At 41.3% G+C, this 26,821-nt stretch overlaps 1 protein-coding gene across 7 annotated transcripts in view; it reads right to left on the reverse strand.

Moving 5' to 3' along the window:
• ERBB4 (erb-b2 receptor tyrosine kinase 4) overlaps positions 1-26,821 on the reverse strand; it is a 605,788-nt gene that overhangs the window by 18,380 nt on the left and 560,587 nt on the right. For all 7 annotated transcript variants that reach the window (XM_061459573.1, XM_061459561.1, XM_061459538.1 and 4 more), the window contains 5 exons: positions 13,436-13,591; positions 10,738-10,813; positions 8,477-8,623; positions 6,489-6,586; positions 4,286-4,456 (listed from right to left, as the gene is read on the reverse strand). In XM_061459573.1, the coding sequence (XP_061315557.1) occupies positions 4,286-4,456; positions 6,489-6,586; positions 8,477-8,623; positions 10,738-10,813; positions 13,436-13,591 (648 nt within the window). The remainder of the gene's footprint in view (positions 1-4,285; positions 4,457-6,488; positions 6,587-8,476; positions 8,624-10,737; positions 10,814-13,435; positions 13,592-26,821) is intronic.

The raw sequence follows: 26,821 nt of genomic DNA on the forward strand, positions 1-26,821 counted from the left end.
TCTCAGAAGCACAGAGCTTCTAGAACTCCACATTTCTATAATATCTCTAGACAATGGAAAAGGTGGAAAAGTTGAAGAGCTGAAATTGCAGCTGAAGAGTTTCACACGTAATGAAAGAATTCAATTTAGCTTAGGATGTTAATTTTTATTTAAAAGCTCAATCTATCACAGGCTGGACTTCATAACAGAGGCCACTGTTAGGGGCCACAGTGCGTGCAGGATTTTGCTCCTGGTAGCACAAGTCCCAGAGATGTGCTAGTAGAATCCAGTGTGGGTGAGATGGAAATGCTGAAGCAGTGTCTGAGCCTCGCAGCTTCATCAATCTCAGTAATCCCTGGAAGAAGCAGGATGTCACAATTCCTGGGGAGCTGGAAACTCCCCAGAAGCCTTTCCCCTTTCCAGCCTTCTTTAATAGGCTACAAAGTTCTGTGCTATTGGATATGAATTAATAGTAGGTCTGTGCTATTAATTCCTATCCAATAGCTTTTCCTCTCCATATGGGAGGGAGAAGGAAGAGTTTTAAGCAAACCTCATCCAGTGGTGCCTCTCACAGGCAATAAGCTGCAAGGATTCAGGACTGAGGTCACCCTAGAGAAACTTCAGAGCTTGCTTTAGAAAGTAAAAGCTCTTGCTCTTCCTTAACTCCCCGACTTGAAAGCCTAAGTGTGAGCAGGGCCACAATCTCCCTGCTTTCTTCCTGGGGACTCCTGTCCCCCATAGAGCTGTACTGCTGTACTGCTGAACTAAAGTTGCCAGTACAACGCACCCAGAAAAGGAGTACAGTACCTTGCTATCACATAACTGACTTTCATTAAACTACAGTCAGAACAACTAAGATGGGAAACCCAGCATCTTTCATCTGATCTCTGAAAACGACATGAAGATCATGTAGCTCGTCTATGTGTTTTCCTTCACCAAACTGGCTGTCAATGTCACCATAAAATTAATTTCCCAGAGACAGTGAACACAAACTACTTAAGCCGTACCAATTCATTTGGCATCTATGGCTACAGCAGCACCATGATGAGTTTGTATAATATTAATATTCACTACACCAAACAAGCATAAATCACTAACTTTCCAAAGGAAACACACAGAATCAGACAACTGCAGATAGAGAGCTCTGACAGCATTTCAATTCTGTGTGATTCTTGTAGCTGACATCCATCTGTACTGAACTATACACAGCAGATGCACTATTACCTTAAAGGAGCTAATATGTGTTTTGTTTTAAATCAACATGAATCTTCACTGCAAGAATAGTTAATGTACCAAGAACCCGAGTGCTTCAGAAAAACAAGACAAGTATGTAGCTTTCTGCACAGAGAGGAAACAAATGTACCACATTCAGAATAAACCTCTCTGCAAAGGAAACCAGAAGTGCTAAGATGCTATGGGGCTTTCAACTTGACTCCAAGCTCTTCCAGCAACACAGTGCTGTGGCATTTCTGCAATCTAGATGTAATCACCTCTACAGCAGTACTGGCAGTACAGGTAGAAGATGCAGAGTTATTAGCAAAGCTGAGACTGGAACTAATCTGAGATGCTGGAGAAGCATCAATGTTCTACTACAAAATAATCCTGCAATGGACAGGAGTCAGTCTCCCGTGATACCAGCAAGTGCTATCAAAAATCATCTGTTTTCTCAATGGCAATTCCTTTGTCTATCTCTTCTTTTGGCCTTAAAAATTCCCCCTCTATAAAGAGGTTCCTACAATGAAGAAAAACACTATAAAGATGTGCAAAAATACCACGCTGGGTGCAAACTTGCTTTTCCCCCATCTGCCCTTTTTTGAGGTTACCTGGGTCAGAGAACTTGGCTCAGAATGTGAAAACTTTTGGCAAAGGATAGTTCCAGATTTGTTTAAGTGTTAGATTGCTGTATGATGCCAGAGAAAAATTTCCCAGCAGTAGGAGTTACTGAAAGAAGGATTCAGTCTTGCTGCTGTCATTAAATTGAATTGCAAAGCAAAGCTCCCACTGACTTTAGTGGTCCAAGATCACAGTCTCAAACCAAGACAAGAAATTGTGAGCTGCAGAGAGGAGACTTCACATCAAGAATGTGATAGAGCCTCTCTGTGTGGCAAAAATAAAGGCACCGGGTCTCTTTCTGCAGCCTTGCTGATTTCAAGGGGATCACACACGTGCAAGCAGCTGAACAGTGTGGCTCAAAGTTGGGCAAAGGCTGTGAGAAAGGTAGAGTTTTCAATATAATAATAATAATAATAATAATAATAATAATATGTGTTTGCTTTCCATGAATATCCCAGTGAGAACGCTGGCTGCCCAACAGCACATTTTACACAATTCTTTTGGAATATTTACTCTAGGATTTTGGTTGGAATTAATTCCCTCAGCTCTACTGGACGATTCTGCTTGGCTGGCACTAAAGACTAGGGGCAAAAGGAACTGCTGAAAAAGCAAGTACGTTATCCTGCTGATCGTTTCTCTTCCAAATGTGCCCCAGCATGTCTAGCAAACATGGGTGTGACATGAATATAGCAAACCTTATGGGTCTGACTCTGCTCTCTCAACCCTATGTTGGTGTAAGTGGTAATATTCCATTAGTAAAGCTTCACTACAGTGATTTACATCACTGTGACAGCAAGCACCTTTCAAAGGTAACTACTGTTGTTTCCTTTCTTACTCAGAAGTTCACAGCAAAGGAAACAGAACCTCCCCAGAGACAGCTAGGAGTAAATCTGACTTATTTCAGACCAACATCAACACTAGAAATTAACTCTTGTGTCATAAAGAGGAAGTTTCTTGTTTACTGCTAAACCGTGCATCATCCCCTCCTTCATTGCCTTTCAGTGCAGGAGAAATGCTATGTGAATGCAGCCTAGCCCTAGTAGCCTAGTCCAGCCTCTTCTAAAGACCTTTCCAGCCTCCTTCCATTTTGAAATAGTAGCAATTCCCTTATGAACTCTCTGGATACTATTTAAGATCACATTTTGTCTTTCTTATTCCAGAAAAGCACAGATTTACTCAGGAGAGGCAGAAGAACTTCATGCAGCATGTGGTCAGATCATGAATACTGACTCAGTTTACACACTCTTAGCTGCTTTGCTTACCTCTTCCCTGCCTCATATTGTGTCATCACTTCAGCCAGGTTATGAATTTGGAACTCCTAAGGAAAAATCTCAACAAAGGTTTCTAAACCATGAGGAATAAACACCAACATTTCAATGAGACTCCACTTAGTATTTAAAATGGGACTTTCCACTAAAAGGAGCATGAGAGAAAACAAAGAAACAAAGAAGACCCTAATTACTAAATACAACTGATGTTTGTGAGAACGTCCTCACACTCGTAATTCATTTCACCAGCTCTTAGCTTTGTAAGAAGGGATGGCACCTAGACTGTTAAAAGGATGGAGCCAAGTGCAGGAACAGGCAGAGGTCAGAGCTATGGGCAGGTTGCTCAGGAGTGACAACGACCTCTGCAAACCTGAACTCATGTCACCACCAGAGCTCAAACACCAAATCTGGGACTATTCTGAAGCTGCCCCTAGCCAGTGGAGAAAGACACCTCCAGAAAATAACTTATCTGACTGCAAATGTCCAAGGCAGACAGTTATAATCACCCGCTCTTTTCAGATGACATGAACTGAAGTCTCGATGAAAAGCTTAGATATCACCTGAGACATCATCCTTTTGATGGTTAGAATTCTGTGAGCTGAATTCCTCCTGAACGATCTCTGTGCCTCAGCTCCCCTGTAAAATGACCAGCATTTCTGCCCTCAACAGGGATGTTAAAAAGTTCAACATGTTAAAATCTGTGACATGCTCAGGAAAAACACATGCTTTTGAAGGAGGGTTGTGAAAGCATCTTATACAGACAGGAAAAGGGTCTGGGTCTGAAATCTGGCTCCAGACACAAAAGCAGCATTATCTCTGTATTCCAGGTGCTCTCAGTTACATCAGTGCCAACCCTGTCAAGACAACAGGACTGCAGGACTGGGAGAATCAGAGCTATGCACTTCCTGGCTGGGCTGGTCAGCAACTAAGAAACAACACTGCTTGACTTCATAAGCCTCAGCTGTGCTTTCAGGACAGGCAGTTCAGCTCCAGCCTTTGTTCACTCAAGGCTGAACTATTAAGTTAGAATTCACTGAGCTACAATGAACAGGGAACCCAGTGACAACACTTTTATAGTGACTCTTTTTACAATGGGAGCTTGTAATTCCCAAGGCAACTCTGGCCTGTGTTTGATTAGTGTACTTAAATCTCCACCTGTGCTTTTAAGATAACCAGTATTTTCTGACTGAGACATCTTCTCTTACCCTGTTGGAATCAATTCTTGTCCTGGAGGTGTAGATGGGAGGAGGAATGTTGAAGGCTTGAGGGACAAGATACTCTTCAGCATCCATCATATCTTCCAGGTCTTCCTCATCGAGAAGGTTTTGGAAGAACTTGCTGTCATTTGGGCTTGGGAGCTTCATACGGTCATCTCCCTAAATAGGTTGTAGTGAGAGAGCAAAATGGTCAAAAGATGAAATAATTTCCTAAACAGGGAACTTCAGCCTCCTCATGCCTTGGCAGCCAGGCTGCAGGGACCACACATGGCGTTTTGTTTGTTCTAAAGTTCCACAGCCACATCATTTGTTTTGATTTTTTTCTTACAGGGAATATGATGACAGAAAGGGAATAAGTGCATAAATCAAACCAAACCATTTTTTTTTGGCATTCTTGTGATCAAGCTTTTATTCTTTCTTCTCTCTTTTCCCCATAGAAGCTCAGTTTCTGACCCAAGTTCTGTCAAGGCCTGATGTGTTTTGTGAAATATCTCGGCTACCCGGGCTTAGATGGGGAGAGGGGAAATAACATGGAAACTGCTGTGTCTGGGCATTTGTTTTGTTTTTATTTGATTTTTAGGGATTTAGAGGCTAAATTTCCCTCTCATCCATATGGAAAGTTCTGCAGAATGTAACAGAGCTGAAAGCAATAAAAATCAAACCAGGGAACAACAGCAACAATATGTGTTTTTATTGAAATAGCATCTACAAGCTGAAGAGGCAAATCAGGGCTGCACTTTGCTTCGTGCTACAAAAGATCACAAAAAGCAGCCCATGCCCCAAACACGTAACAGCCCACAGAAATGATGCTAAAGTTAACTGCATGGCTAAAAAATGGCCTCCCGCTCTGCAGGAATTATTATGCCACATGTAGAATTCAGCAGGGAATGATGGTTGTGCTAGGGGGGTGCATACAGACCAGTTCAAAAGCTCAACATTAAGCTTGTCATTCTTGCTTGCATCTGGGGGAATGGGGAGTCATGAGTCAGAGATACCAGTACAATGGAGTTACCCTGGTTTCTCCTCAGGAAACACATGGCCTGTATCGTCTGCAGGAGAAGCATCATGGGACGAAATACCCACCAGAGTATATAACAGAGGGAATGGCAGGGGAGAGAAAGGGATGGAACATGTATTTGGAATAGGGAAACATATCCTAACTATGCAGTTTAATCAGACTGATTTTTCCAGAATCACTTGCATGAGCTGAATTTACAATTTAACACAGTGGGGAATACTGCAACAGAAATTCCACCTTCTGCACCACAAATCCTCTTGGCTACTATTTTACTTTTCAAATATATTTTACTTCACCCCAAGTTGAAGGTGAGCAGTGTACATTCACACTGGGCAATAATACATCATGAGTAGGTTAGCATGATGGGAAATCAAACCAGTGCAATGAAACACCACACATTGAGACTAGCACTAGATGCTAAGCAATCAGGAGACATGAAATAACAGTGACTGTACTTCTGGAGGCTCTTCAGCTAGGAATTCTTATGTCAGTGTGGAGCTAAGGACCAGCTGGACGTCTCTCTGCTCTGTAGTTCATGGTGTGGAGCAGATATAACAAGATATATAGCATGAGAGTATCATTACCTGGGTCAAACTATTTCCATGCTTTGGTGTCTGGTGTTTCATCATCACCATGGGACCATCAAAGAACTTTACCCAAAAGATAGATTCATTTTCTGTGGCTTGAGTCTGAGTTGTAATCCACACAAACACAACTCTAGGCTTTTGCAGAATGTAGGAGTGAAAGGACAAAAATTTCCAGGTGTGGCTGTACTCAGGGCATACACAGCTCCAGCCAGGTGCAGTCAGCAGATATGGCTATACTGGCATTGCCCCTTGTGAAGCACTACAGAGTCTATACAGCCTAAAGAGGACCAGAGAGAAGCTCCCCTCTAGCACGAGAGGTACCAATCTGACACAATTCCCTGTCTTCTAAGAAACCTTTACATTTAGGCTGTGAAAAGAAACTTTCTTATGATCTCAGCAGTGCAGGAAAGTATCTCTTCAGGATAATCCCCTGAGAGTCAGCCTAAGCAATTACAGAAACAAGCAACTCCTTGGTCTAAAGTAAGTCCACCTTGAACTTAAAGAGATTCAAAGGCAACTCCCTGAACAGTCAGGTTTGGCTGACAGAAGTCTTGTTTCTTTCCCCTGATGTTGCAAAGTTGCTTACCTGAATGACTAGGTATCGCTGAGGGTCTCGAGCCATTCTAGAGAACTCAGCAGCCAGCTCCTTGAATTTTGGCCGACTGTCAGCATCAATCATCCAGCCTGGGGACAGATAAAATGATAAAGAAAGCAGTTAATTGTCAAGGGAAGAAATCATTCTGTTTTTAAAAACAGACAGGTTTGAAGTCCTTGATAGCTCTGGCCTAAAGAAAAGTTGCAATAAATAGACCAGGAGAATGGAAAGCTAGAACTCTATGAAAACACCTGGTCTTGGCCAGAGAAGACTAGGCTGCTCAACACTGCACAGATGTCTCCTTTGCTCTGAGCTCCTGTTCCTCATTCCCCAAACAGAGACACTAACAATGCCTTCTGTGTTTATCTTGCCCATTTGTTTGTCAGCTCTGACTGTGTCTTCTTATGGATGTGTCCAAACTCTGATATAATGAATATCATCTCATCTGAGTCTAGTAGGTTTACCACACAGTTACTACCAAATGCCGAATTTTATTAACCTACTGTTGCACGATGACTTAGATTAAAAAGAGCTGTTCAACGGCTCTACAGGATGACTGACCTCGCCTCCACCTTTCAGGTAATTCTGCAACTCATGTCTGCATCACTAACATAGACCTCACATAAGGCACTAGATGCTATTTTAATTGAGTAAGGGTGATTCTTTTGTCCTTCACTCTAAGTGTAATGTATGTTATACATTAGGAACAACAATTTTCAAACCCTGCTAATGTTTTCTGCAAAACAAGGAAGTAATATAGGCAGTTACCACCAGCAACTAGTTTATCTCAGTGTCAGCTTTTTCTAATGGAAGATCCTATCAGCAGCTTCCCAAGAATATGGTCTTGTTTGCCAGAGAGGCTAAATGAAACAGGGCTTATCTCCTTCATGCTGTTTAACTGAAGAAGGAAACACAGGAAAAACAACCCTAGTATAGCGTATGAAGAATTTCACACAAACATTAGAGGACTAAGTATGTACACCTAGCTGTAACTTTCCATCTTTCACAATACACCATCTACTAGAACTTCCTTTTGTCCACTGAGATCCACTTCATACTCATTAGAAATCCTATCAGATGGAACATTTTTTGCACTCAACCAACATAAATCCCCTGCACTAGTCAGACAATTACCATACCTGCATGCACCGTACAACTATTTTCAGAAGATATATTATTTACCTCTTCTATTTTTTTCTTTCAGTGTTTTTGCATATGAAGCAAAAGGGAAAGGACTATATAAGATGGATGAGATGTCTCTATGCTAATCTCTCTTAAATTAAGCCAGAAACACCAGAGAGATGTTCCCAATTCTTTTTAAATTAGAAGCATAGCTTTGGAGGATACTGTCACTAGTGTGGGCATCATGGAAATAAATGTAGACTCTTTTCCTTTTTTTGCTAAAGTAAAAACATTCATAAATTATTCTACTGGACTAAGAATGGTAAAAAATGTCCTCTCTGTAGCACTTCTTGTATTAATTTAATTTTACTTTTTATTATTACTATTGCAATCATCATTCTTGTTACTAACAATAAAACATTCACGTTTTCTTTCCTCAATATTTGGAAGCAGCATTTCTCTCCATAAGCTTCACCGGCTGAGTATCCATGTACCATGATTATGTTTAATACTATCTTTTTTAACATCACAATCAATTGTCATGGAAATGACAGTGGTTTACAATAACAATCATACCATTTTGACTTCACAGCAAGAATACAAGATACCATCTGACAGTAATAAGAAGCTAGCTCAACCCTTCATGGCTAAATTAATATCTTTTGCAATTGTGAAAAATGTGTATACAGTATTTGAATGGAATCTACAGTCTTGGGAACTTACATACCTTCGGAAGCTTTTGTTTTGAAGCAGCCTGCCCTATTATCCAGCACTGACGGAGACCATAGATGCAAATGTTCTAAACCAGTGTCCCTCTTGCACAGAGCACAGAAATGTTAAAAACAGCAAGTACTTACATTTCACCATCACCATATAAACGTCAATGGTGCAGATTGGAGGTTGGGGCAACCGCTCTCCCTTCTCCAAGAGGTCAGGGATCTCTCGAGTTGGGATTCCATCGTATGGCTTCCCACCAAAGGTCATAAGCTCCCAGATAGTGACTCCTAGACGGAAAAAAAGAGTGAGTGTTAATGTCTGAGGTCATACTACTCATATCCCTTTGCAATTTCTTACAGCACAGTATTCTAGCCCAGTTCTGGACTGCAATCTCTTCTTCATTAAGAGTGCCTGTAAAAACACTGAAGTTTGGTCTCCCATTTAAAAAGATCAAGAAAATGGTGAAACAGCAATTCATGTTAATCTTCAAAAACAAATTCACTCATTTTTATTGGTGTAACGAGCAGCACAATAGATCTGAGGCACAAGAGGAAGGTCCAAGACAAATAAATGGTGGCAAAGTAAATGGATGCAATAACAAAAGAATGCATTGTGCTCTTTTATCATATCGAAAGGGAAAATGAAGGGCTGATGTACTCTATTATTTTTAGGGCAAAAAAGTGCAGATGTTCTCTAACTTAGAGCATCAATTTCCCACAGTGGTACAGCACTGAGTAACATTATGTCATTGTCTTTGCCTTGTAAGTCATCCAGAGCCACTTGTATTACTTTTTTCCTTAAATCACTTGGTGGATTTGAGTTATGATAGTGCTGTGCTACAAAGCCCGGTTTCTCTTTTTGAATAGCCATATGATTTCTTTTGTCATCAGAGCTGGAAATAAAGATAATATATCGTAAGTAACAGAATCTGTCCGCAAACAAAATCTTAATTATTGAAAATACTGCTCTCAGACCAGTTTCTTTAAATTCTATTTTTATTGCAAAGGTCATTTTAAACACACCTCCAGATTAGTAACTGTATTTTGCCAGCTGTCATGCTAATCTGAAAGGTGATGGGCAAAATTACCATATATATATAAACCATATATTTATTTCACCCTCATTCATCTCTTTGTTGATATTCATAGAATCATAGAATCATTTAGGTTGGTAAAGAACTTTGAGAGCATTGAGTCCAACCATTAACTCAGCACTGCCAAATCCACCACTAAACCATGTCCTCAAGTGCCACATCTACGTATCTTTTAAATACCTCCAGGGATGGGGACTCAGCTACTTCCCTGGGCAAAAGTGCTGTGCCTGCACACCAGTATAATATAACATAGATATGCAGTAACTATAACTTGTTTTGGTCTTCTCCTTTCTGATTACAGGTGTTCCGGGCTTCTCACATTTCAAATGAATTTCATAAAGGGAAGGGTATTTTTTTTTCCTAAGTGATATAGGGGATATAGAATTTGAGGAGAAAGAGTAGCTTTATAAGATTGATTTAATTCTCATCTATTTTTCTCAGCTGAAGAGAAGGCAGCTAACCAGTCACAGCAAACAGTGTCTTTTGCTGCTACCCACAGGTAAAAGTGAGTAATGAATAGAATTGTACACCTTCTTGTTTAAAAATTATATGGCAACAGTAAATGCAAATAGGAGTCTATAGCCCTAGATACTGCTAAGAAATTCCACTTATAAAGGTATACAAGAGTTATTAGTAATATCTACACTGGATAAACAGGCAGACAGCCCAGCAGATGTGGCACAACAGCTTGTCTAGATAACAATTACCAATGTTAAATGAACATCTCCTTTCTCAAATGTGACTTGATTTTTAGGGTGTGTGGAGTCCACATGAGCTGACCTATCTAACCAATTCCAGGTTATCTGTGAAATTGAATGGATGCTTGTTTTAGTTAGCTTGGAATCACCTTCTTTTCTCTCTCTTGCTGTATTTGCTCTGTATTATGACAAATTCCTTTTTATCTGACTGTAGGTACAGAAAGTCCCATAAGCCTGAATATGTTTTTTTGACATTCATGGCTTTTAGAGTTGAGATTTTCAAAGGACTGCTGAGAATTATGACCTGCAGCTGTATTTTTATGAATCTGTGGCTGAGCTGAAAGAGGCCTTCTTCTGTCATAATAATCAGCCAAAATGCTACCAGGCCAGACCTTATGGCAGTCATCCCAGCAGGGACATCACATTTTAGTGAGCAGAGGAGTAATGCAGGAGACAACTATTGCTGTTTAGAGTTACACATTAAAAACCAAACCAAACCCAAATACACTGGAATTAACTCCCCTAGGAAAAGAGGCTATCTTTAACACAGTAACACAACTTGGTATAATGCTTTACAAGAGACCGTTTTTTTAATCACATGAAGATTTACCATAACTCCAAACATCACTCTGATGGGTAAACTTCCTGTAGTGTATGCACTCCAGAGCCATCCATTTAATTGGCATCTATGGAAAGACAAGAGAAATGTAATCTTTAAAATACAATAGTAAAACAATACAGAGAGATCCTGTATGTAGACTTCCTTCCTGCTTCTTTTTTCAAGCTGAAAGAAAAGCAGCACTATCCAGCAGAGGAAATGGCTGTTCCTGCCCTCTAGAATGGGGCTTTGCCTCATAAAACATACAGAGAGGAGAAACACAAACCAGTTATCCACAGAACTTCTTATACCACCCAAAATTTACTGATTCAGATGTAGTGGAACAACTCACTTTTTCATCATACCTGTGTAAAGATGGGACCAACACAAAAATTACATCTAATTCCTCTAAATCTGAAGAGCAGCAGAGAAAGTGGAACACAGAAGCTCTTTTGCCTCAGCACTTTGCAAACCCAGACACTGTTATCTCAATTGCTCTCTAATGAGGCTAGTTAATAATGCAGCATTCATAATACTTTTCAGTCCATGTAATCATCATCAGGGTAAACAGGCAATGGGGAGAGTTTACAGTGCTTCATTTCTAACTCCTAATATTCGTTAGGAACTCAGCCCTCCCAGTTCTCCATGTCATTACTGCAGCAAGTGAAGTTGCTCGTGTAAGAAGTCCCAAGTTAGCCTCTGGCTATGAATCACCCATGGGAGGAGCTCATCTCTTCTGACAGAGAAGTGTGTGCAGGCAAACACAAAGCTAGGTTTGGCATAAAGGTCTGCCCTTTTGAGTTTATGTTAAAATGAGATTCATGATGTTTCCTATTCCTGAGCTGTGCCTGTGAGGAACAGTCTTGCAGTCCATTAATTTCTAATGGACAGAAACTTGACAGATTTTTACCTGACGTGGACTTGTACAGGTTGCCTCTAATTTAGAACTACGGAAAATGTACTGTAATAAACCAAAGAGATACGTAAGTGCACGCATAATCTGAACAGATGGTGGGTGTAAAAGCAGAGGATGTGTCTTCATTCAAACCTCTATGAAAATACCTTCCATGAAGTTGACTAATGAACATAACCTATACAGTTCTGGCAAAAATAGCATTCTTTAATAAAGTTTGGCTTAGCATTTGCAAAGACAGTTCATCCTCCTCCACTAAACTCTGCAGAAGTATATCGCTTTGATTGCCATTAAATTCAACTGGGTCATTCCAAATGTGAACAACTGCTGAAGAAGCAAAGCTGCATCATTCATCATGGAATAACTCAGATTGGAAGTGATCTTAGAAGGTCTTTGGTCCAACCTCAGGCTTACAGCAGGCTCAACTACAAGATCAGATGGAGTTACTCAGGATTTTAGCCAGACTGCACTTGAAAACCTCCAAGGATGGAAACTACACCGCCTCTGTGGGCAACCTGATCAACCACTTTATTATCCCACGGTGAAAAAGCTTTTCCTTTTATCCAATCTGAATCTGCCTTAGCGTGCTCTCAATACAACTTGAAGATGCAAACACTGTCTGGATTTCTCTGAACTGGCAAGTGATACATCTGACATGTAGATCCTGCTCCAGAACCCCCAGCATAGTGACTGGCCTCACAAGTCCAAGACAACACCTAACAGCTGGTTTGCAAGGACCTTACTGGGGAAGAAATGGGAAACAGCAGTAACTCTTTTCATGCTCTTCACCTCATAGACTGAAATGCCAATGTAATCCATGCAATAACATGTCCCATCCAGGGCAGCAGCCACACAAAGGCAGCAGCCCATCCAGGAGGAAAGCACACACTGGCAGCAGCTGTTTGTCCTAGCCAAGGGCAGAAGTCAGCACAGAAAAACACAGACAGCAAGCAGCCATAAAGGAAACTGAACATGTAGGAAAGGAGTGACAGGAGAGGCAGAATCCCTTGGGATTTTATGACAGGTTGAAATGGGGAATTTCAAGACATTAAAGGATCTGCCAGCAGCAGTATGTACTTACAGCCTTTACTTACAGCCTTTGGAATTCTAAAATGCATTAATCTGAAGGCATTAGAAATGAGGTGAGGCACTATATGGATGTTGTGCAGTGTGCTCAAAAGCAATATGGGAAAATGCCTGGTTTCAAAATTATCCTCAACCTAGCTTTTTAGTGACCTGGCATTCAGCTTGGTATTGGAGACGTGGATGAAAGAAATAGCATACATAGGCTTTTCCAATGTGATAGAAGAGGTTGCTCTTTGCTGAGCATAAGTAAACTCTCATATGCTACAAATACAGGCACATTATGTGGCCTTAGTTTTTGTATTCTGGAAAACTAGTTGCCTGGGAAATGGGACTGCAAGTTACTGAGGTCCATACTGACCAGAGAAAGGGGCTTGGCAGGAATGCCCCAGAACATCTGTCACTCATTGAACTGACTTCAGAAGTCTTCAAAGCAAGAATGAAAATGGAGCATATGAACAAAACCTAATTTTGAGTGTTAAAACTGCTCAGACAATTATATTTTGGCACCTGGAGAAGCTTACTGAGCAAAAAAAGAGCAGCTTTTATATGTGCTGTCACAACACAGTTGTTCTAGCAGACTGGCTTTGCTAAGTCACTGACAGACTTTCTTACACAGATAATAGTCCTGTAGGTATACACTGCCCTAAAGAGTAATTTCAGGAGGTTTGTCATAGTGTGATACATTTACTTCCAAACATATTCAGTACTCACCTTCCCTCCATCAGCATTGTACTCCTTTTCATCCCCTTCCAAAAGTCTGGCCAAGCCGAAGTCAGTGATCTTCACATGGTTTGGTGATTTTACCAAGACATTACGAGCTGCCAAGTCACGATGGACAAGTCTCCTCTCTTCCAGGTACATCATTCCCTGAAGGGAATAATCTTAATGAGTCTTACATGATTTTTTCAGAACTCCTTTTCACTAGTGACATGTAAAACGTCTGGTTCCCCTACTAGTATTCACAATAAGATAATGGCCTAGAGGACTTGCTCTGAGCAGGAGATGGGATTAGAAGCACTCAGGTTTCTTCCAGTGTGAATGACTGTAAGATTCTATGGTAATTGCCCAAGGGAAAAAAGCAACAAAACCCCATGTAGATATCTGCTTTGCACCAGCAAGTTTAAAATCTGGAAATGTGAGACAAAGAAGAGAAATATGACTGCCTTTATTTTCCAGACAGAAAATCTTAAGACCATAAAAAATACTCAGTTTAGGCAGAGCTCCATAGAAATTAGGCCAGACTGAGAAACAATCCTAGCTCTTCTACATTCCAGGCAAGTGTCTACAATTCAAAATGAGTTTTCTTATCCACCTCCAAATGTTTTTAAGCTGGACACAGATTTTCACTACCTTCAGTGGATTAGAAGGAAAACACTTCTTTATTCCAAGTTCTGCAACCCACTAGCCTTTTCACTCCTTTAAAGTTTTGCATGTAGTGTTATAATAAGACATTGGATCAATGGCCATTTTTTTTTCATAAGCATATATATTCTGTTAGAAGTACTTCTGTTAACAAGCCCATCCAGCAGCCTTTAAAGATAAAGTAACACATACTCAAACTGCCTGGGCTTAACCTTATTCTTACTCTGATGAGAGCCTAACCATTAGTATGGAAGTTTACATGATGCCTTGTGACACTGAGATGAACACCAAAGCTTGCACTTATTAATTATATGACACACGAAGGATAGTCAGGCAGGGTTACAAGCCTACAATTTCATTAAAAGGCATTTATGACATTAACCATCATTGTAAGAACCTACAGATGAAATTACACACTTGATAATTACCCTTAAGGTAATATGTTACCTCTGTATATTATAGATGGTAATTTTTTAAAAGTCATTGCTGAATACTGAAGAGATCATATTATCCCATAACACAGATGATAATTTGGGGAGTCACAGAGAGTGATTAAATAACCAGATTACTTAGTCTCATGGGCTGGATTTTATCCCCTTTCACAGCATAAGAAGCTCGCATGTACCTATGCCCATACATACCAGGACAGTGCATATGGGTAAGACACCACTCATAGTCACTGGGATGGAATGTAGTCCTTTCTTGATAGAAAGTGGATATCTTTACAAAAAGCATCAAGGGGAGCTCTGAACTGCTATGGCTTTTAGGTGAAAAAAATCAGTGCAAAAACTGCCAAAAAAGTTTGAAAATCTGTGGGAGAACATTTGGCATAAGCACTAGTTCACTGTTAATGTGGTAGGCTTTGCTTCAGCCAACATGAAGGTGGTTTGAAAGGGGACAGCGGGACTCTTTTGCATAAAGCAAATGAAATTCTTTGTTAAAAACACTGCTAATTGAAGCAAACACACCCTCCTGCCAATTGCAAATCAATACTTGTAGCTGTAGAATATCAAAACTGTTAAAGTCTTTGAAAGCATTTTACTTTTTACATCAAATTAAAACCTGTAGAAAAAGGACAAATAAGTCTCATAGCTCAAACAATTGTGAGTCACACAACAAACGCACCGTGAAATCAGAGGCACCATGACTTAGCACAACAAGTGCCATCTGAAGAAATCAAACCAGAAAAAGACAACACAGTCAATAGCAATGACACCGTGTAATGGATATAAAACAACCACAACAATCACCCTGTAAAATTCAGACACATTAGGAATTCATATAAATCCTGTTTCACATCTCTAACACTGAAGCATAACCAGAAAGGTCTTCAAGGCAGTGTTAACACTGCTCTGAGAAATAGGCGGACTACAGCAATCTTCCAGTCTCATGTCCCTCCCTTTCACTTGGGGGTCTTGCAGTGAGTCTACTGAGGTATCTGCAGGTAGGTGCCAAACAACCTGTCTGGACATGGCTCAGAAAGCTGCTTGAGAGAGCACCATGCCCATCCTGTACTGGGCTGAACAGTGTGTGCAGGCATGCAGTCTTTGCAGCCTTTGTGAAGCAGCCTCTGGCCCACAATCATGCATCCAGATTTGCTGATCTTCAAGTGATTCTAATCTTAAGGGTGGCTTCAGGGTGTCCTTTAAATACACCACACAGTCATTTCTCACACATTTAAAATGATACTGGGTCTTTAGAATCATAGAGTAGTTAGGGTTGAAAAGGACCTTAAGGTCATCTAGTTCCAACCCCCCTGCCATGGGCAGGGACACTTTACACTAAATCGTATCACCCAAGGTCTCATCCAACCTGGTCTTGAACACTGCCAGGGATGGAGCATTCACAACCTCCCTAGGCAACCTGTTCCACTGCCTCACCAACCTAACAGGAAAGAATTTCCTTCTTATATCCAACCTAAACTTCCCCTGTTTAAGTTTTAACCCGTTACCCCTTGTCCTATCACTACAGTCCCTAATGAAGAGTCCCTCCCCAGCATCCCTGTAGGCCCCCTTCAGATACTGGAAGGCTGCTATGAGGTCTCCATGCAGCCTTCTCTTCTCCAGGCTGAACAGCCCCAACTTCCTCAGCCTATCTTCATACAGGAGGTGCTTCAGTCCCCTGATCATCCTCGTGGCCTCCTCTGGACTTGTTCCAACAGTTCCATGTCCTTTTTATGTTGAGGACACCAGAACTGCACACAATACTCCAGGTGAGGTCTCACGAGAGCAGAGTAGAAGAGCAGGATCACCTCCTTTGCATTTTCTGAAAGTGCTGCCCTTGAAGTCAAGCCTGCAGTCATGTGCAAACAGATAGGCACCCTTGTGCTTCCCTCAAACACTTCTCTCCTGCAGTTGACAAACTCTTCTTCCACCTTCCATTGCATTAACCACCTCTCTTCAGTCTTTCATCTTTCACTGCAGAAGAGCTCCTCCCCAAATAAAAGGTGTCAAGGTGCTGCTGACACTTCCTTTCTGCTTAGCTTAGGAAATAATCCCAAATTTTTAGAATGAACAGTACATCATAGATTTAACTTCCAATATCCTTGGTCAAAATTCTCAATACATCAGAATGAGGGAAGAGAAAAGAAAGGTCCAAATCTGTAAATAGATCTTTGTGGGCAGAATCTGATGAGGACAGAAGAAACCAGAGGATTTGATGGGGGAATTTTGTTAGTATCAGAATACATTAGGCCTAAATAAAATCATTGGTTTTAATAGATTAATTTCCACCTATCAGCTCTAAAATGATACTAAGATATTACAGTATTATTGGGGCAGAAATGAAGAACTAGAATTTCTGTCTCATTAAAATCAAAACAGATGACCTATACCAAGGCTTTAGCCTTCTGTCTTTAGCTAATGATAGCAGGAATGGATGGCAATGGGTCCAGAAACATCCTTTACTGAAAGAGTTAAACAATCAAACCCTTAGTTGTGCCTCTTTGGTCTTATTTACCTTCTATACATATTTAATTTCCAAGCATTTTTTAAGCATGTAGGCTAACACTGCAGGATGTTTTGCTGTTTATTCTACTCATTCGTTTCCATTCATTTACATCATGTGTTATTATTTAATATAATTTTAATAAGACTAAATTTTATTCAATCTAACCTCATATTCTTAAGAACTAGAAAGAGTAATCACCAACCTGAATACTGCTCCTAACCAATACCACAGATGGTTTTCTTTTCCATCCAGAAAGGGCAGAAATAGCTGTCTGTGTACTGCTGTACTTACAGTTTACTTCACCTCTGTCAAACAAGTTTCTTGGGGCTTTTTCTCACCTGCATTATCTGCAAAGCTAGAAACAACCTGTGCAGGGTTTACAGCTACAAAACCCTCTGCAGGACCATGACGTGCAGGAATGTAAATCCTCTTTGGAATAGACAGTGTAAACATGTTCCATTTTCCTGATACCATATCAACAAGTTTTAAAGGTGGATGGTGGAAGTATAAGAGAAAAGGCATATATATGTGTAAATAAATGAGATAATACAAACAGAATAAAACCAGTCTAAAAATGAGAATTCTACACTAGTCACTACAGCAGCACTGTCTAAACATATCCTATGCTAAGAATCATCATTTGAAGGCATTTTTGAACGTAGCAGGTAAAGTGCTCTATGTTCATCTCCAATCTTTTTAAATGACACAGAAGAACGATAACAAAAAAACCCACAGCCCTCTGCATTACACAGCTGGTGCCATCAGCATCCAACAGGCCCACAATCAAATACCAACAAGGCAATTCATGAGAGTTACAAGATAAAACTACAAGTGACCCTAGACTGTGACAATGGAAAAAGATCTGTTTGTAAAAACTAAACTTGAAAGCCCAATCCAAAAGACACTATGCTGTGCTATTTGCGGTGTGATCTGTGAGGCTTGGGAAATGAAGTGCCCCTCAGGAATTCTCCAAGTTGGAGCTATGCAGATGCCATATAATTATCAAAGTATAAAATGGACAGGCAGCAAGAAACTCCATACTTTAGTATATGCATTAGAACAACCACAACAGGGTGAGACTTTCATGCTGAAACCACCAGGAGGAAAAAGTTCAACATTAAGCCATTAATGACCAGTTGTCGCATTATCTCTGAGCCCAGATTCATCTCACAGGAATACAAGAATCAGGCATGACCTACCTGTCACTGACACTTCCTCATCATAGTCACGACAGAGGTCTCCTCACAGAGAATGTCATTAGAAATGCAGTTACTGCTAGAATCCCTTAGCATAACATCACTCAGAATCAGTGCCTAATACTATTAAGAAGTCAAACAGCCACTGCAAACAGCCAGAACACAGATCAGTTGAGGAAATGCCTTTGGAACTTCAGAATGAGTAAGGAATACCATTTTATCTTTCACAACTGTGCCTTATAGCACAAGTCATTGTACCTGCGCTATATGGAGCTTTACTTAGACATACATAGCAGTAAAACTGCCTGTAGCCTGGATCCTTTCTACTCGCGTGATATGAAACTGTGACCATGTAAATTCTCCTTTCAGAAGCAGACACAGATGCCCTTTGCCAGGCTTCAACTAGTGTTAAAGGTCTTTTATTCTTGCCTACACAATTACTAAGCTGACCTGCCCACATGTTTATATGTTTCACACAATGCTTGCAACAGCACCAAGGAACCTAATAGCAATGCTGAGGGTAGAATAATAAGCCAAGATGTCTTTTTCCAAAGAGGGGAGGTGAACAGGAAAGATGTAAATGGCCACAAGGAGCTTAACACCAGGAAAAATTTCCTGCCTGTCACTTCTCAGCCTTGACAGTTTTCTATGTAATAGCCAGGGTGAAAAGAAAATCAGCAGTTCCACTTAGCTGAGGTGAATCCTGCTCTCAGCCCATCAATTTACTCTCAGAGCTGGCTTAAAAATAACAGAGAACAAAAATTACCTCGTTGAATTGACTAAGTTAGTCATTAAGAGCTATAAAAGAACAAAGTCCTTCCAAATTTTATTACGGAGTGTTTGTGAAGTCTCTGGGACTGTGGACAGACAGATTTGGTACGGTCAGTTCAGGCACAGTCAGGTAGGCTCATGCCTCATCATGAGATAACATGTGCTGGCAACAAGATGAAGTGAAACAGCAGAAAGGAGATTTGGTGTCAAAAAATCCATGGGAGGAGAGAAGACAGTGAGATGGGACAACTTTCTGATCCTTCCAAGCACTGAATTGCAGCAGAAAGTATCAAATTAGGTTCATAAAGTATTAGGACTTTCAGAGCTGCAGACATCTAAAGGTGGGCTGGGGGTGGAAATAAAAAACCAGATTCTTTAGAAAAGCAAAATGAAGCTTTTCTGGAAAGTTGTAGGTTTGTCCCCTGAGATCTCCTGCCTTTAAGACATGGTCATAATTCGCTGTTTTGTTACTTTACTACCAGTGATATTTTCTGCTTTTGTTATTTGTCTCCCAGTTCCTGAAGGCAGCTTCTGAGCACAGCCTCCATTTGTACAGCTCAGAGTGTAAGAGTTGCATTCACATTACTGGACTTTTCAGAGTCCCACCTCCCCACTGAGGTGTTTGTTTCATAGATGGTAGCCGTCATTCCGGAATGCCCAACTCTTGGAATTGCATGAGCCTTGTCTGAAAGCTCTTTCCATTAGGTGCCTGTGCCTTATTCCCAGGAAAAAAAAAAGGTATTTATTACTCAGGACAGAATTTAAGCAGGTATGCAAGTCATTACATCTAAAGTCCTTTTGGGATAATTACCAGAGGTGAACTGCAGTGTGTTGAGTCACTAACTTAAGTATCTACATACGTCTTTGCACGATGCAAGATATCATTTTGTCAAGGAATCCATGTTAAAAAGAAAGCACAAAAACCTTCACCTGCCCCAGCAGAGAGGAGATAATCCTCTTTTTTTTCAGTGTAACTTTTTGCTATATTCTATAATAAACGTTATCTCCCTAAACAGAGGGAATGCTGATATTATCCCATGCAGAAATGAAGAGCAGCCTGACTTCCACCCACCAAAGCCAGCACACACGGCAGACTCATCAAACAGGTATGAGAAGGAAGAAAATTTCAAGTCCAACTCAAATCTCACAGACATTAATCTCCAGCCTTGGAGACTGCCCTCTTTTCATCCTAATAACTTGAGGCTAGCTTAATAACAGGAATCACTACAGAAAGCCTCAAATGATCATCTTTTCCCCCACTTACCCCATAGAAAAAGTGTAATTTCACCTGGGGCTAAATATGCTTTCAAGGAAAACGCAGTGCCCTTTGTTGTCAGGAGCAACCAGAATCACCTAAGCAGCTGTTACTCCAGAGATAGCTGTGGGAGGGAAAAACTGACACTGCTCTGAAATACACTGACTCAGCTGCAGAGGTGTGATTTGTTATGTGGGTCTGCTTGGGAGCTGGGACTGGAGGTCATCTGCACAGCTGAGGGAAAGTGAAGGATGCTAACAGTGCAAAGCTGCCAGACTGAGCTGGGGACTCACACCTTGTGCTATGTACCACGTGAGCTGCCAAGGCTGTCTAAAAATGTCCAGAGCTCTGCAGCTCCAGTAAAGCTGACAAGGGAGACTCATTTCTGCATCCAGGACTGTGGTACAACCCCCGACATTTAGGAGTTAATTTCCCATTTATATGGGGTAAGTTAATACCTCTCTCTTTGGTAAAGGGTAGACAAGGGAAAGCTTATGTGATAGCAATATATTTCTTCCCATCTACTATTCCTTTGACTAAGCACGTTCTCACTTATGCTCCCCCACTCCAAAACCTGATTTACAGCCTTGCTGAGCTATGGCCCAAGACATAAAATTAAAAAGATGCTAAGGCGTAACAGGTCAACACAAAGTCAGAAAGCAAAAGGGAAGGGAAAAAGCCTATGAAGAGGTAAAGTTCAGATGAGAAAACACAGGTTACTCCAAAGTGACAAAGTGATTCATAAAGGAAGAAAGAGTAGAAAGACATGAGAGGATAAGCAAGTTCATAAGCTTATGATATTTCAAGACTTGACTGGACTGAGTAGACATTTTGATGGGTCCAGACCCACTGTAATCCTAAATTAGAATCTTCTAACCTCTAAAAAGCACAGAACTCTCTGGCTCAAGATTCTGAGGTTGCGGTGTCCTTAAAATTAAGCTCTCTATCCTGGGTGGGTGTTGAAGCTCCTCAGGCACCACCAGAAGGAGAGTTTGCTCCACTGTCATCATCAAACATGTCCTTTGTCTGAAATCCTGGGACAAGTATGACTTGTCTACCTGGTTCCCTCAAATTATGCAGCTAGCTAGATTAGACAGTGCTGAACATAAAGAGTTTGTGAAGCACTGTATGTTCTTCTGATGGTAGATGTTACACACACATATTAAGTAGCATAAGCAATGAGATGCAAACCAGGTATTTCAATACTGCCCATACTGTATGTGCCTCCAAGTTCTGGTCCCACATACAGTCACATCTGTGCAGCTGCTACATGGGCTGTTTAGGACAGGAGAAAAATTCAGTTTATTCCTAAACAGGACATTCCTGAGGGATCTCCATTTTGCAATTAACTCAAGACTACTGCCACAGTGCTTCCTGAAGACAGCTGGGTGCAGGTAGGTACTCTCCTTTGCCATATTTAGTGCCTTTAATAGGCAAACTGGCTTATATTGGTTGTGTTACCACTTCAGTTAGGCCAAGTGTCCCAGTGATATGTGGACAGACTCCATAACTCATTAAAGTTGTAAAGTAGGTATGCTTTTATTCAGTGCTGAGGCGCATGGGGGAATCACTCCTCCAAAAGCATGCGCACCTTTTCGTTGCCACTCAGTTTGTTTATATTACATATAATGATTACATAAACACAAGATTACTTCACGCTTAATACATATGCAAAACCTATTCCCGTCTAGTATTATAATTAGTTTTCTGGCATTCATCCCATTGATGCGCTTGCGCAGTGCCTCCTGGTGGTGGTCGTTAGGGGTTCGTGAGGATGAAGGCCTGTAGTTCCTCTTCATCACCACAAGTAACCTCTTGCTTTCACGCAGACTCAGTAGGCTTTCAGCTCCTCTCCAAACCTCAGGTTTGGTACAAGCTGGTTTTATGTATCTTAAAGCAGAAACTTGCCAAGTTTGCAAATTTTGTTACTCTGGCTATCTTTTGTTCCTTTTCTTTCTATGGATACTATTTAAATAAGAATGTCTTAAATGTTAAGTTATGAATCTTATCTACTACAATTCTGCCTAGCAGCTGTAACTCCTACAATTCTGCTTTACCATTCTAGCAACTTTGACTCCTATGGTTCTGCTTCACCAAGCACAATGACTGCTTAAGCAAGCAGGCACAATGTTAACCCTTTATTCCCAGGTATCACCAGCTTCCTGGGCTGTATGGACATAGGCTACATTAATCTCCTGCAGTACCTTCTCTCTACTCCCAAAATGCTCAAAAGGACAAGGACTTTCTCCTATAATCCCTGAAGAAAATCACAACTCAGCTTACAGTACTCTGCCCAAAGAGGTGAGAGACATAATAAATATATCACCAGTAAGGACACTGTAACCTGAGTAGACAGAGCTTTGCAGTTCCTCTCATACCCTCACTAGGCCAACACAGATGCTACGCACAAATATACATTGCAGCAGAAACACACCAAGAGACTTTCTGACCCTCTGATTACTGCACAGGATCAAGAGCTGTAATAGGATAAACTTTAGTGAAGTCAGGGACTTGTGGTTAAACAGTCATCCCCAACACTCTCATAAAGTATTTAGCATCTGATGCCTCCCTGCTAGTTCTACAGTATCTACTTCTCACAAGGGTTTCTGAAGGTCAGTGTGCAAATCAGGTGTTTTCAAGAGACTGTCCATTGGGTGCATTGCCCCACACAGGAAGAGAAAAAAGCAAGGCAGAAATGTACTGATGGTGCCTATATTAGAAGAAGACTGGTCAGACTTTGATTACTGTTCCACTGCAGGGACACGTTCCCAAGATATACCACAGGGCTTGGGCTCTGTGAGCCAGAATTTAACACTTGCTGTGGCCACTAATGCTGACACAACTCAAATTTGTACAGGAAGCACAGAAGTACTTGGCACCATTTTGGCTGCAACTGCAGCTATGTGTTGTCAACACCTTTTTCTGTAAAAGAAGCCTTTAAATAAGAACCAACTGTCTAAAGAACAAACTTATTACTACAAAACTCTCCTTGCTGGGCAATAAACATTCATTGCAAAGTAACTACAGTTAAGAGGCTGGCAGGAACACAGCCCTTATGACAAAGACTGCGAATTACTGTTTCAAAAGCAAATCCTAGTAACCTGTGCCAGCAGGAGGAATTGGAAATCCCTCTGATTTGGGGAGTGCTCAGAGACTTCAGGTTTCAGCTCCCAATGGATCACATACTGCTGGAAAGTGTTTGATGCTTTTCAAAGTGGCAACCAAAGAGAGAGGTATTGGTGCATTAATGATTTGAAAGTGCTTTTTGAATGCTGTTCTTTTCTCTTAGATTGCTCCATCTCCTTCCTCTGAAGAGGCTGACAGGCTAAATGTGTCCTATAAAGGAGCTCCCAGTGCAACTTCAACAGTGAAGCTGTGACCAGTGCTTTCTTACTATTCTGTAGTTATAAACTGCTCATGAAGGAGATAACTTGGCTTTTGTGAAACAAAGCCTTTAGAGAAGCCTGCGCTTGGAGGGCCAGCAGCATACTAAACAAGAGGCTGCCTTTCCTCCACCCCAGCCTCTGACCTCTTGCCAATACAATTACAATTGGGAGAGTATATTGTGCAGTGCATTCCCTCTCTCCAAGAAAGTGTATTTAAAATGGATTACTTCTGCTCCTTAGGCAGGCGATCAATAAAGAGGTGTATGTGGGCTGCAGCACTTATCCTCCGTGTCTCTTCAGAAATTAATTAAAAATCAATGAAGTGTGCAGCCTATTAATAAGGAACCTCCAGATTAACAGATAGAAGCTCAGCCTTGCCTCAGGTTCAGAACAAATGCAGCCCCAGTGCAAACACATTAGACATTCTCCAGCACTTCAAACACCACCACAAGAACTGTGACCTTTCACGGCTATGCCCTGCATCCGGCTGACCTGCAATATTCTCAACTTCATGCACCCTTAATAAATTCTATGCTATTTGTTTCAAGTTGTTTAAATGGGATGACTTGAGGTAAGCATTTATAGGCTTCACGGTTACTGATCTGGCTTTCTAGAAAATGGCCTTATGATAAAGCAAGATCACCACCAGGAAGATGGGATGCAGCAAACATCTAACAGAGGGAGCAGTGCACTTAGTAACTCATGGAGGTCACTCTTGGGATTTAGCAATAACTGGCAAGTTCACTTATCTGGCTTCTTCAACAACAACCTGAAGACTGAACCTTGCAACCTGATGAATGTTAAGTTTCTGTGAAAGATGGAATTTGCCTGGGTTTAAAAGCAGCTGGGCAGGGGCTGGAGAAAGGCATTTTTCTTGCTGGTTTCTGTCAGTCAGGACCTTCATCCCTACTATCCTTCCACAGCCTAGTAGCGTTAACATGCAGTGCACAGAATACAGAGCAGCTTTTAATACACCTAGAGCTGCCAGCCCAGGTGAGGGCTCCTTCTGAGTAAAGAACAGCACATACCCATAGAGCCTTCCCCTGCCTTCCAGGAGATGTTATTCTAACGAAAACCCCACTATATATTAATAAACATAGCAATATCATAATAAATAAAATATGTAATAAAGCAAGCTGTGCTTCAGAAGGAGAAATGTAAAATGACCTGCCCAAGATCACTGTGCTGGGACAGAGGCAGGAGCTGCTCTGAGGTCTCAGGAATCCCTAGTCCTATGCAACACTTACCTTAGTTACAAACACACCCTTTCTAGACACTTTTCTTAGGAAATAAGTACTGACCCCATAGCAGATAATAGTTTTCCACTGGAAGCGCACTGACATGTCGCACACTGGATGCAAGGTTTTCCCAGTGTTCATCTTATGTTGCACATTATGATAATAAAACCTGTATTCTGTGTACTTGGCTGGTTTAGATAAGACAGTAGTTTTGGACAGCTGAGTTTTTTATTCTCTCTTTCTCTTGGTGGACAGTGCCACCAAGCATGAAGAGGACATGGTAGTGGCTGAATACTACCTTGTGTATTCAGATGAAAGTCCTACAAGAAGAGCACGCAGCAGCCCTCTGCTTTGCAAAAGCCAAAGAAGTACACAGTTCCACTGATCCCCCTGAAATGCTTGAGACACAAAGTTTTTGACCTCAAGACACATGTTCCATAGGGCACTTTCGGTCCAATTTAAAGCTTTCAGCATTATGTGTGTTCACATTAAATTCACACATGGATGGTTTTGTTTTCTCAGCAGACAGTATGACTGGGGCTGAATTTCTGAGGTAGGCACCTTTACTTGAAAGATGCCCTTGAAGCACAACAGCTTTAGGCCTCAGTCTGACCACTTCGAATAAAATCCTTCCAGTGCAAATAGGAATACAACAGGACAATGGAAGCATTGCTCCTAGAAACCATTGCCTTCACAAGCTATTCCACCGACAGTGGCCTCTGCAGGAGAAAAGTGGAACAAGGGCATATTTACACTCCTGCTCCTATTCTCACGTGAGCAGAGCAAGCAGTTGGTCTGTGCGACAGCTTCTGCTTAGGACTGCAATATTATTCTACAAAACAAAATGTTCTGAATTTGTTCTAAATGCTTTTGATACTGTGATTCAAGAGAGTTCTTCAATAAATTAAAGCTTTGAACTTCCACACTCTGCTGCCACTAGGTTTCTGAGCACTTCTTACAAACCCACATCACAGCTAACCATAGCTACCTCTTTCATACTTATTCCACACCCCCCCCCCTCCTCCCCTTCCCTCCAGAGCAGGAGAGGCCAGTCACATAAACAGTGTGCTAGCTGCTAATGGCTGGAGAAACCTGCTAAATAATCCATTAACCTTATTCACTAAATCCAGATGAATGCCAGAGTGGGGTGGGTGGAAGGCAGAAATGTGGTTTCAAGAGACACATATTTCCCCCCAGCTAAAACATCACATTAACAGTTCAGAGCATTGCTGTGTTGACAGTGAGAGCCCACAGGGTGTGAGTCAAACTGCCACTGTGCCCTACTAGTTAGGTGTATTCAGTTTGAATAGCCTTGGGGGGGGGGGAGGGCTTACCATTAAATACAGCCTGTCATTTTTTTTGCTTCATGATGCTGAGGAGTATGGTTATAACACAGATAACTTATCCAAGAATATATATATGAAAGGTCCATATGCTCCTTGAGTGTACGGAAACAACAGCTAATCACTTTGCGCTGGTAAGGGAAGGGACAGCTGAGCACTGCCCATTGCACTGAGGTGCATGATCTGTCTGTCCCCTTCCCTGTTCCTCGGGACTTTCAGCTCAGCTCCATCTAGACAGATGCTACGGAGATGTAGAAGATGAAGAGGATGTATAATAACCAAGATAACAACTGAGAATTCCCATTCTTGGTGGTGTTCAAGGCTAGGCTGGACGGGGCTTAGAGCAAACTGGTCTATTGGAAGGTGTCCCTGCCCATGGCAGGGGCACTGGAACTAGGTAAGATATCAAGTCTCTTTCAACCCAAACCAGTCTGTGATTTCATGATTCTAGGTGGGGATAATGCATCCAAGGCCAAGTTCTGACAAACCCTCACATTACTTTGTTACAGGTTACTCACACAAAACATAGCATAATTCTACCCTTAAAGTATATGGACTCAGATAATTATGGACTGTAGCAATATTTTGTGCTATACA

The sequence above is a fragment of the Pezoporus flaviventris genome, unplaced genomic scaffold (assembly GCF_033815535.1).
Source record: "Pezoporus flaviventris isolate CSIRO_AGI_PZ_B2104156 unplaced genomic scaffold, CSIRO_AGI_Pfla_v1 ptg000001l, whole genome shotgun sequence".
In the NCBI taxonomy this organism is placed as follows: Eukaryota; Metazoa; Chordata; class Aves; order Psittaciformes; family Psittacidae; genus Pezoporus; species Pezoporus flaviventris.